We start from the raw sequence: 13,364 nt of genomic DNA, 5'->3' as shown, positions 1-13,364 counted from the left end.
TTAATGGTGTTCTCCCACTTTCGCAGTTGAACCATCCAATTATGAAATGGCTGTGTATGCAACATAGAAAACAAGCTACGTAATAGTGGCAATTTGAGGTAATGGGAAACATAAACTGTGAAGTGGAGCAAGCAGGCACATTTTGTGGCATTAGAATAAAAACATCACACACTATGTTTATGCTCATTATCATCTTATTCAATTTTTCCATTCATATTATTAATTAGCTTAACTAATTCCAATTATTCTACATGTGACCTCACTTTAATTTGTCCACAAATTATAAAGTATTAAAATTAGTGTACATACTTAAAAACCATTAAAAAAAGTTTTTAAATTAAGTTTAGGATTCATTATCTAGCTATAAAATCATGAGAAATATCATAAATATTATAAATCTCACCTCTTTTAATGATAAGGTTCTAGAAAATTTATAAGTGTTCGATATTTTTCATCTCAGAAGTTAATTTTTAGGGTTAATTAGGCTCATTTGATTTCAATTTTAATAGAACAGTATTAAAGTCTATCTAATTCAATGTTGTTAATCACCTACTTATAAATATTTACACTTTAGACCATCATTATTTTTTAGTATAAAGGGAGTAATGCTAGGTAGACAAAAAAAAACAGCCAGAACTTGCCTTATTTAGCATTAATTAATTGTCGCAACAATTAATGAATGCTAAATAAGACAAGTTATAGCTGTTTTTGGTTGATTATTTTTTGTTACCAAACATTTTCAAAAACAAGATGTACTATAATATTTATAGAGGTGCGATATATCTTTTATTATGAGTTAATTTTTTAGATTGAATTATGCGTGCTTAATTTCATGAATTCTAATAATTAAACAAATTTTGGAAAGAAAATTATTGATAGACAAAAGGAATAACGCACACTGAAAAAGAAAGGAAGTATGTGTATATAAAAATGAGAAGTTGAAAAAAGTCAACGGTCAAAGATTTGCATTACTATGTATGTCTCCCACACATAAGAAATGACATTCCCAAAAACCCTCTCCCACTTGGGTGCGGGCCTACGTGCTGCCTCGGTGCACCCGCCTTCCCGCAATCCCTCCTCCCCACCAACCAAGGTGGGTCTCTTTATTACTTCACTTTCTTTTTTCTCTTTCTATTTATTTTGCTGGGATCGGAGCCATCCGATCATATTACCGGTCGGCAGTTGACCGTTGACTTTTGAAGCCATAGGGTGACAAACACGTGATGGCTGCTTTTTCAGCCCATAAAGTTTAGCCTCTCTACTCTTTAGGATATATTTCATTTGATAATTTTTTTTTTAATTTTTAAAAATCTTAGTTTGGTTAATGAGTGTATGTTTTTAAGTATCTCTTCTGATTTTTTTTTATATGTTTGGAAAAGTATTTGTAGTAAAAACTAGAATCAGTAAAAATACATTTCTTAAAAAGAATATAATTTCATCTTCTAAAAAAGTTCTTTTTTATAAGATAAAAATATATTTAAAACTAAAATGAATTTAAAACAAAAAATTAATAAATTTTTAAAATTTATCAAAAAACATCATGTGATTCATTAGCAAATAAGAAACTATTATCGCGATTTTTAATATTGAAAAATTAATATAAAAAATACTCCAAACTAAGTGCTATATAGGAGATAAAAACATGATTTTTTTTTTTTTAAAGATTAGAAGTAACAAATAGTCGCAACGTAGCAAAGTAATATAAAGATTTTAGCTACACAATATCTTAGATTTTGTTTTTACAATTAACAAATCTAAATATAATTTAATAATTTTATTAAGTTTTTTTTCTAACATTTGGTCAAGTGTACTTTAATATGTTAAGGAATTTTTTTTAAAATAATATAAACAATCTAAATGAATTTTGAATTTGAGAAAGCGTCAAAACAATTTTAGAATTTAAATCTAAGTAATATGTTTACATTATTAGAAGCACAACTTCAAGAGATAGCTTACCTCAAAAAATTTCGTCCATGTTCCATAAGTGAAAAAGAGTTAAAGGAAAAAGTATTAACTGAAAGGTGCAGTTTGATTAATTGTTCAAAATGAGTGTTATTCAATAAGTTAAACATTTTTCAAAAAGTACATTTTTTGTCACCATATGTAAAGTACAATACAAAGTTACCTTAAAATACAATGACATAAATACAAGTAAAAAATATTTTTTCTTTATGCACATTTTAAAGAACAATGAGTAGACCAATAGAAAAGAGGATTTTCAATGGAACTTTAAGTCTTTACACTTGTATGCAGTAAATTTATGTTCGCATGTTCAAATAACTAGCTAAGCTCTTTTAAATTAAAACAGATACTGAGATATTGAACTTTTGAAAAGTACCTTTTGAGGTTTCCAGAAACTTCAGATATATTTATAAAATAATTTTCCAATTATCTTAGGTGTAACTCAAATTAATTTTGAATTAAAAAAAATTAAAAGAACAATAAATGTAAGGGATAAGATTCAGAAGAAGTACATAAGCAATATTTACCGTTTCTATTTAAAATACCTACGTCTAGTTTTCAAGTAATTTGATAATTTCACTATTAAAATAGTATTAAAGACGCAATGTAAATATTTTAGATTAAACCAATATACATCGTCTGCATATATATTCAGAATAATTATCTCTTTTGTTTTTGAAGCTTATCATTTATATTGCGTTTGAAAGTGCGTGTTAACTTAAGGTAACTCACGAAACAATTTCAAAATTTTTTTGAAGTTTGTCTAGATCTTATAATGTATGCCAATTAATACTTAGATATCTCATATTTGTTTTAAAGAACCTTACGCGAAACTTTTAAAATTACACACTAACGTTTTTCACTGCATTTAAATCTTAAGACTTGAAAATGTTTTAATATCTCATTATAAAAAAAACATTTAGTATCATCAGATCTATCGTTGGATTCATTAAATAAATTGTAATAAAGTTATTGTCGGATTTATCGTTATTTCTGGAGTTAACGGTATAAATGTCGCCATAAATTATTTATCGGTAAATTTTTTTGTCCAACACTAATTACCGACAAATTTTTCGTCGGTATTTTTAATGGATTTGTTGAGATTGGGTTGATAATTATCGTCGGATTAATCAGACGGTAACTTTGATGCCATTTCATGTGTTTAGATACTAAGTTATCGTCGGATTTATTCAACAGTAAATCCTATAGTAATATTTTTTATTTTTTATTTTTTTTGGCACAGTTAAGTCACAATTAGTAGTTAAATTTAAATCCTTGTTAACAAAATTGTTAGCAGAAATCTAAAATTAACAGAAATTAAAAAATTATTTTATTAAAAATAAATGGTCTGAATAATTAAATGTCACAGAATTAGAATACAATGAAGTAGACTAACAAGAAAATGAAACCCCTACAAATCCCGGTATTTGTCGTCGTTGTCGTGGTCCCCCTGCTGAGACGGCGGAGTAGATGCTGACGTCGATGCCCCAGCAGCAGCGTTGACGTTGGCTCCTGCGCGCATCTGCTGGTTGTTCTCCTCCATCTGCTCTCGCAACCGCTCGAGTTGCTCCAACTTCTCCGTTAGGTCTGAGCTGATGGCAACAGCTCCTCCCACGTGTGCAAGAAGGACGTTGTACCTTTGCTCAGACTGCTCCGCTTGCTGGTGAAGTTCCTACGTCAGCTTCTGCACCTCCTCCCTCAAGTCAACAACTTCCTGGGGATCGGCAGTGCTGGTGGCAGAGACAGAGGCAAAGAAAGCCCCAACACGGAAGAGCAGAGGCCACTAGCAAAAAACGATCCCAACCCGAAGTGGGGATTCTTGTGGGACTGAGAGGCGGTCTCGCACCAAATCCTACCAGGATTTACCACTGAGGTCTCGGAGCCGATTTTGTCGTTCCCACTAGCGGCTGAGATTGCTAGATCGCGGCCTCTAACCTCTACGTGTAATCCTCCTATGTCACACACATCGTGATTAGAATAACAATTAAATAATTACCTTTAAACCAAATAAATTTGAAACTTAAGATTAATTTAAACTCACATAATGGGCCATTGACCGCTCATCGGCAAATCTTTCCTTGTTATCCTTCAAAGTATGGGTATACTTGAAGGTCTCTGCCAGTGTTGCCTCACGGTCCAACAACTTATGCTATAAATTAATATATCAACCAATAAAATAAATGAACAAATTAAACAACTAATTTAAGTAAATACTAAAATATTAAACAATGACAAAATTCTTACCAGTTTGCTCTTCGTCTTCATGAATGTTGCTGACCCACTGTATATTTTGACGACCTGGGCGAAGCCCTGTTAGCGACGTTCGTCAGACGGCGACGCTTGAACCCCTCATTATGAGTAAAATAGGCCTCCAGTTTCTTCTTGATGGCTGGACGGATCCACGTCGTTAGGTGGTCGTGCCCTTTACGAACGTCGCTCATCATTTACTTAAAATGTTTAGCTGCCCGGTGGTCGTAGATCTTCCTGATCATGAGATTATGCTTCGCATTCCATATGAATTTTAACTACACAAAGTGTACCAACATTAGTTAGTTGGCATAAAATATTTTTTAAATACAGTTAATTAATTTAACATTATTGGGTTCTTACCACCCACTTCTAAAACCATCGATCTCTAGTCTCAACCGGAATCACGTGTAGGTCAGCCGTAGGTGGTCGTACATCAACTTAATGACGTTGAAGATCTCCCGTGTGCAAGCATTGAGGTTTGATGCAAACCTAGCAGAGAAAAATCTAACATTAACAAACACATAGAAATGTATAAACTTAAGATTAACAAATGTAAGATTAAAAAATTGTATGTATTCACGCCTGCATGCCATCGGGCCAAATCCTCAGGCGGATGACGGGTGGTGGTGAAGGGGCATCCTGTTGGGGGGCATTAGAGGAATCACCCACCACGGGCTCTGTCTTCGTTGGATCTGCAGGGAAGCGTAGCAGAAGAAGACACATAATTCGGGTTTGGGACCATGATAATTTGTTGGTCTGCTGGACCTACCTGTGACGTCACAGAGATCGACAGGGTAGTCAGGGTAGAGGGTGATGACTAGGCAGTCCTTGGAGATTCGGTGAAAGCTCGACCTCTACCACGACCACGTGACCCACTCGACATACCTCTGCTACCTATCGTCATGTCTGCACAACGAATATATTACTAACACTAATTAAAACACAATTAAATTTACCAACTCTTGATACACTCAATACAATAAACATATTAATAATATAACAAACACCGTTAAATAATAACATAAGAAGAAATTCAAGAAATAACAAATAATTATAGGAAATATAAGAAAAGGTATGAAGAACAAATAACCCAAAACACTTAAAATAAGAATTTTAAGGAGAAACCAATTCATGTCACAATTAACATAAATATCTATCAACTCTAAACATAATTCTAAGACTTTTGAAAACATAATTTTAATTTTTTAATTTCACTCAAAATCTTATAAAAATTTTGACAGAATTTTTCCTAAAATTCGAATTTCTCCTCCTCTCAAGGGTTCCATCCAAACCAACATACAAGGGTTAAAATCCTAATCCACCCACCAAGAGACTTCAATCATTTTTACTAATCAACCCAAATATACACAATACATTGAATAGATATTCAAAGCAATCTAATTTTGTAATATAAACAAACACTAAATCATATAATTTATTTTAATTTCTTCATCATCAAACCAATTTTAATAACTAGAATAATCAACACAAATCTAACATAATCAACACAAATTCTATTTTATGATAACTAATAACAAATACAAATAAAACCTAAATTAATATGCGATAACCAAAATGCAAATTCTACATTAATTAACCATAAACCCTAAATTAGCATATAATAATCAAATCCTAAATTCCTAAATTAACATATAACTAATTCCTAAATTAACATGTAAATACATTTTAAATTATAATTTATATAAGATGGAGATGCATAGAACTTGACGGTGACGGAGGGAGATGCAGTGGCAGCGGTGCTGGACGGCGACGGAAAACTGGTTAGTTTCCATGAGATGGAGAGGCGGCGGTGAGAGGTCGGGACTAGAGCAACGGAGGCGGGAACGGGTAGAGCGAGAAACGGAGAAGAGGGGTTTAGAAAGAGAGAGAGAGACCTTTTAAAATGAAGGGAGATAGCGTTCGCGCTCTCAATTTTAGGACTAATTGCCATCGGATTTACTATCGGATATCCGACGATAACTCCTTGCATGTCACCAAAATGCAACGTTTTACTAAAATAACTTACCATCGAATTTTACCGACGATAAATCCGACACTAAAGTTTGTGCCTATTTCCTCTCATTTTCTGCCAAGTATTACCCACGAATTTACCGTCATAAAAATTAATCCGTCGGTAACTATTTGACGTAACAAGTTCTATCATAAAACTCTCCATAAATCCGTCGATAAAGTCGACAGTAACTCGAAACGCTAAATCCAACGATAAATTTAACAATAAATCTAACAGTATTCGATATATTTCTTGTAGTGTCTTATTTAAAATTCAAAAAATTTAGAGGCATAATTCAAGTCTCCTTCTTGTGCATTTTTTTTACCGATTTCAAAAGAGACCAATTAATTCTATACAATATGTGATATGAAAAATATTTAAAACATTATATCAATTAAATTATCATTTAATTTGTGAAATTAACCGTATAAAAAAGTTGTAATCAAGTTGTTTGTTATTTTAGACTCTAAAAAATCTAAGTTGAGCTCCTTTGCTCTTTTAGAAGGCTATACGTATTAATTTTTTCAAAATTAAAACTCGTGACAATAGTTTTTTATTTTTTTACATGCTAATGAATTAAAAAATTATTTTTAATAAATTTTTTATTTTAAATTAATAAATTTATAAAAATGTAGATTTTTTAAAATTTGAACTAAATATAAAAGTTAAATTTTTATTCTTAGTAATTTTGATTTTTTATATTTTCTTTAAATCTAAATAAGGAATATCTTTTTATTCATATTTATGTTTTAACTAATTTAAAAATAAAAAATATTAATAATAAGTTACTAAAAAAAGTAAAAATTGTGTAATTAACGTTATTTATAGGTTTAATTATTTTATTGGTCTTTACAGTTTTACCAAATTTTAGTTAGGTCTCTATACTTTTTTTTTTTAATTGGGTCTTATACTACTTTTAATTTTGTAATTAGGTCTTTTTCATGTTAAAACTGTTAAAATTAATAGGATATTTCTTTGCAAATTGAAGGTATTCATAATTAAAAACCTAATTAGATCTTTGACCGTATAAAATTTTAAGAGAAATATTTTATTAATTTTAACGTTTTTGATATGAAAAGGACCTAATTACAAAATTAAAAATAGTGTAAGGATTTAACTAAAAAAAGTATAAAGATATAATTAAAAAATTGGTAAAACTATAGGAACTGAATAATTAAACCTTGTTTATATTGCATTTTTTTTTTCAATTTTGCTTTGTAAATTTGAATTCAACTTTTTCTTTCTCAAGGTAATTGCAAAATTAAGGTAAATAATATACATTACTGCTTACAAAATTTAGATATGATGCACACAAAATCATTATTTCTACTATCATTTAAATTAAATTTAGGAAATATAGATTGTTTTGTTTAAATAAGAAAAGCCTTCTTATTGCTCCATGCAAAGAATAATTACTAATATATACGGTGTGATTTTTTCATGCTTCATCGTCTCAAAATTGAATGACTTTAGTGAAGAAAAATGGATAATAATAATTGATCCGTTAGAGTAAAGCAAAACAAACAACATCAAACTTGGAACTGAACTAACGCATAAATCTTCTCTAAATCTCTCTTTAAACTCCGAAAATAAAGCACACAACGGATGGAGGCTCCACCCAGTCCAACAAATCTGCGTAACCACCCTCAACAAACTCCAATATATACGAATGACATACCCAAGTTGTAGGTACACTATTCACTCTAGTTTTTCCTCCTGAACTCTCTCATACACACACTTACTTGAGCGTTGGAGTCCCTTTTCAGGTACCCAACGCCGCCTCTCCAGAAGAAAACGACGTTCCACCCTCATCACTCCAAAGGAAGCCAGTCTGTGTGTTACCAGAACGTGCTATACCTCTGAGTCGATTCTCATACAGGAACATTTGGCGCCTACCGTGGGGCCCGATTTACTTAACCCCATTTTTTCTTTGCTCTGTGTATTTTTTACCTCCTCTTTCTTGCAGGACACAAACGATGGCGGATGAACAAAGCCACGCTCCCTCTAACACCAACCCGCCAAAGATGTTAGCAATCAATGAGGCCCTCAGAGCCGAGAACCAAAGGGTGGCCGAGCTCCTACGGCAGATGGAACACGATCGCGCAAAGGGCGAACACAAAAACGCCGAACAAAAAGAGGACAATGACGAGCACTCCTCCGAAACCAAGCAAACCACTCACAAAACGACAAAGACTATAGTCAAAAGGACCAACCCCTTCACAAAACAAGTTATGAACTTCAAAATGCCTGAGAACCTAACCCTACCTTCAACCTTAAAACCTTACCAGGGAATAGGAGACCCAAATGTCCATGTAACCAAATTTTATACCATGATGTTAATGAATAAAGAATCCGACCCCATCCTATGTCGAACTTTTCCAACCTTCTTAGACGGAGCCGCACTCATCTGGTTTTCCAACTTACCTGAAGGCTCTATCCCAAGTTTTGACGAGTTGGCCGACCAGTTCGTCAACCACTTTGCTGCCTCAAAAATCTATGTCCACAACTCAGACTACCTGAGTACAATCAAACAGGGACCAAATGAAAGCCTGAAGGACTACATGACCAGATTCGCAGAAGTGACTAATGAGATACCCAACCTAAATCCTGAAGTTCATCTCCACGCTCTGAAGAGTGGCCTCCGCCCTGGGAAATTCCAAGAGTGCATCGTTATAGCAAAGCCCAAAACCTTGGCCGAGTTGCGAGAAAAAGCAACAACCCAAATTGAGGTGGAAGAGTTCCGAGCATTCAGGACGGCAGAAAAACCCACCACAAACAGAGAAGAGGACAGACGAAGCAGGCATCCAACCAACAGAACAGACCCAAGGTCGTTCAGAATAACACCTAAATTCGACACATACACTCCCTTTAACACAAAAAGAGAGGACATAGTAAAAGATATACTACACTCTAAACTCATCAAACCCCCGAGCAGAGCCGGTACCTACCAGGACCAGAGGCATGTGGACAAGTCCAAATACTGTGCCTTCCATCAAAAGTACGGACATACAACAGACGATTGCGTGATAGCAAAAGACGTACTCGAAAAATTAGCACACCAGGGATTGCTGGACAAATACATCGACATGCGTAGTCGAAGAAAAAACACTGAAGACCTCGGCCACCAACAAAAAACAAACGACAACCCCCGAGACAAGGGGCGAAAGGTAGACAATGATAACAATCTACCCCGCCGAATAATAAACTGTATTTCTGGTGGCTTTGCAGGTGGAGGATGCACGAGCTCGGCACGAAAGCGGTCATACCGAGCCTTGATGACTATGACAGAATCAACAACACCTCGGCCGACCAACGCGGACAAACCTGGAATATCATTCAGCCCCGAAGATTACAATGCCGCTGACCGAAACCTAGACGACCCCGTAGTCATCACCGCACAGGTCGGAGAGCCCCTGGTAAAAAAGATCCTCATGGACCCGGGGAGCAGCGCCGACGTATTGTTCTACTCAACGTTCCAAACGATGAACCTAAGCGATGAACTCCTGCAACTGTCATCCAGGGAATTGGTAGGTTTCTCAGGTGAGCGAGTCTCTATCCGAGGTTACATTTGGCTAAAAATTACTTTTGGGGATTACCCCAACAGCAATACTCTAGAAATACAATATTTGGTAGTAGATTGCAAAAGTCCCTATAACATTATTTTAGGCAGACCATCGTTGAATGCATTCAACGCTGTTGTTTCCACTGTACATTTGTGTGTCAAGTTTATTTCACAGGACAACAAAGTGGTGACAATCCATGGAGACCAGAAGGAGGCCAGACAGTGCTATAACGCCAGTTTAAAAAAACGAACAACCAAAAAATATCGACCAGCAATACGTCCAGGCAGTGTATAACTCGGATCAGCTACCCCCTCTGGCAGACATGGACCCAAGAACGAATAACCAGGAACGCCTATGCCCCTTGACGACCTCACCAAGGTGCAGTTGGCAAACAACAAAGATAGATACACATACCTCGGAAACGCACTAAAGGAAGCGGAACGAACTCAACTGGTAGAGCTCTTGAAACAAAACGTCGACCTATTCACCTGGACTCCAGCAGATATGCCTGGGATAGACCCAAATGTTATCTGCCATAAACTGGCGATCAACCCGTCAATCCGGCCTATAGCCCAGAAGAAGAGACACTTAGGAACTGACAAAAGGACAGCCTCCTTGGAAGAAACCCAGAAGTTACTATCCGTCGGGTTCAGCAGGGAACTCAGGTACTCAACATGGTTGGCCAACGTCGTGATGGTAAAGAAGCATAATGGCAAATGGAGGATGTGTGTCGACTATACAGACCTCAACAAAGCCTGCCCAAAGGATGCATACCCGCTCCCGTGCATCGACAAACTCGTCGACAACTCCTCTGGTTTCCAATGCTTAGGTTTCATGGACGCTTACTCGGGTTACAACCAAATCCTAATGCATGAAGGAGACCAAGATAAGACTGCCTTTATCACCAATAATGGTAACTTTTGCTACAAAGTCATGCCATTCGGGCTCAAAAATGCAGGGGCCACTTACCAACGCCTCATGGACAAGATCTTCTCAAAACAAATCGGACGCATCATAGAAGTTTACGTCGACGATATGGTGGCAAAATCAACACAAACATCAAACCACGCCGAAGACTTAATAAAGATTTTCCAACAATTCCGAAGATATAATATGAAGCTCAACCCGGAAAAATGCGCTTTCGGAGTACAAAGCGGGAAACTCCTCGGCTTTATGCTCACATGCCGAGGTATTGAGGCGAACCCAAAAAAGTGTCAAGCCATCCTCAATATGCGAAGTCCGAGGACAATCAAGGAAGTACAACAACTAACCGGCCGACTTGCAGCACTGGCAAGGTTCCTACCTTGTATAGCGCAACGATCGCATCACTTCTTCAAAAAATTAAGAAAACAGGAACAATTCCACTGGTCCGAAGAATGTGAAACAACATTCACAGAGCTCAAAACCCTACTCACAACCCCTCCAATCCTCCGAACACCAGAAACAGGTAAACCGTTATATTTGTATTTATCAATCACTAACCATGCTATCAGTTCCGTACTAGTGACAGAAACAGACAAACAACAACACCCGGTATACTTCGTCAGCAAAACACTTCAAGGTGCCGAGTCCCGCTACCCAAAGTTGGAGAAATTAGCCCTAGCTCTCGTCATGACAGCCAGACGGCTACGGCACTACTTTCAAAGCCATACCATCATAGTCAGAACAGAACAACCCTTAAGGCAAGTACTGACGAAGCCCAAACTGGCAGGATGGTTAATCAAGTGGTCCATTGAACTATCAGAATACGACATCCAATACCAATCCAGAGGCGCCATCAAATCACAAACGTTAGCCGACTTCGTCGCCGAACTGACACAAGAAGACCAAGCTCCTAAAGAAAACCCATGGACGCAATACGTTGACGGAGCCTCAAACAGCAAAGGCTCCGGAGCAGGGATACTCCACGAAAACGGCCAAGGAATACAACTTGAACAATCATTACATTTCACCTTCCACGCAAGCAACAACCAAGCAGAATATGAAGCTTTAATAGCAGGACTACACCTCGCACAGACCATGGGAATAACACAAATAAACGTCAAATGCGACTCACTCTTGGTGGTGCAACAGGTAACAGGTAAGTTTCAGGTAAAAGATCCCCTCCTTGAAAAATACAATGCAATGGTTAACAACCTTATAAGAGATTTCGATAGATTCAATATTCTTCATATACCAAGGGAACAAAACAACAGAGCGGATCTCCTCTCCAAATTGGCAACAACAAGAAGTCAATACAACAACCCCACGTTGTCACAATTAACCCTGGATGAACCCAGTGTCACCCTAACAACAGTTGCAAGTGTTTCACAGGAAGACGACTGGAGATCACCAATAATGAATTACCTGAAAACAGGAATAGTGCCCGACAACATTCAAGACACAAAGAAATTCAAAAGACAGACGAGCTTTTACACCATAATGGGAACCGAGCTATACAAGAGGGGGTTCACGAGACCCCTCCTACGATGCTTAGGTACAGCCGAAGCAAACTTGGCCATGGACGAGGTCCATGAAGGAGTCTGTGGGATCCACATTGGCGGCCGAAGCTTAGCCGCCAAGATCCTCAGAGCCGGTTATTATTGGCCGACGTTAAAGCAAGATTGCACGCGCAAAGTAACCCACTGTGATCACTGCCAATGCCATGCGCTAGTCATCCACAACCCAGCCGAGCAGTTACATACGTCTGAGGTATGCTGGCCATTCAATAAGTGGGGACTGGACATCCTCGGACCATTCCCTCCAGCTCCAGACCAGGTCAAATTTCTAATCGTTGCTATAGATTACTTTACCAAATGGATAGAGGCTATACCATTAGCAAAAATCACTTCTGAAAAAATGATTTCTTTCGTATGGAAAAACATACTGTGCCGCTTTGGTATACCTCAATCCATCATCACTGATAATGGAAGGCAATTTATAGATCAACGATTCACAAACTTTTTACAAAATTTCAAAATAAACCAACAATTTACCTCAGTGGAACATCCACAAACTAACGGTCTAGCAGAGGCTGCCAATAAGATAATTTTGCAGGGCCTTAAGAAAAAACTGGAAGACTCAAAAGGCGAATGGGCCGAGCTCATCCCTGAAGTAATTTGGAGCTACAACACCACGGAACAGTCTTCAACAAAAGAAACCCCGTTCAGATTGGTGTACGGGAGCGACGCTATGATACCAATCGAAGTATCCCTACAAAGTAATAGAACCACAAACACAAACAAAAATGACAACATAGAAAGAAGGAAAACCGAGCTCGACCTAATGGAAGAAGACCACAACAAATCAACACTACAACAGCTAGCAACAAAACGAGCTATAGCTCGGAAATACAATAAGAAAATCAAACCAAGGACATTTTCAGAAGGCGACCTCATACTCAGAAAAGTCGAAGACATACGAAAGCCGCAAGGACATGGAAAATTGAGTGCCAATTGGGAAGGACCATTCAAAGTACACAAAGTCGTCGGCAAGGGGGCTTACAAGATACAAAAGCTCGATGGAACTATCCTACCAAATACATGGAACATATCATCCCTGAAGTTATACTTCAGCTAATGTATAAGTCGGACATGGTG

The 13,364-nt window shown here is 36.8% G+C and overlaps 1 protein-coding gene across 1 annotated transcript; it reads left to right on the top strand.

The window, feature by feature from the left end:
- Positions 1-8,199: 8,199 nt before the first annotated feature.
- LOC112733197 (uncharacterized) lies at positions 8,200-10,016 on the top strand. Its single transcript, XM_025782068.1, has 2 exons — positions 8,200-9,763; positions 9,961-10,016. Exons 1-2 carry the CDS (start codon positions 8,200-8,202, stop codon positions 10,014-10,016), a joined length of 1,620 nt encoding a protein of 539 aa, XP_025637853.1.
- The last annotated feature ends 3,348 nt before the right edge of the window (positions 10,017-13,364 follow it).

Source organism: Arachis hypogaea, chromosome 13 (genome assembly GCF_003086295.3).
Source record: "Arachis hypogaea cultivar Tifrunner chromosome 13, arahy.Tifrunner.gnm2.J5K5, whole genome shotgun sequence".
Taxonomy (NCBI): domain Eukaryota; kingdom Viridiplantae; phylum Streptophyta; class Magnoliopsida; order Fabales; family Fabaceae; genus Arachis; species Arachis hypogaea.
This window is presented reverse-complemented; position numbering and strand designations above follow the sequence as displayed.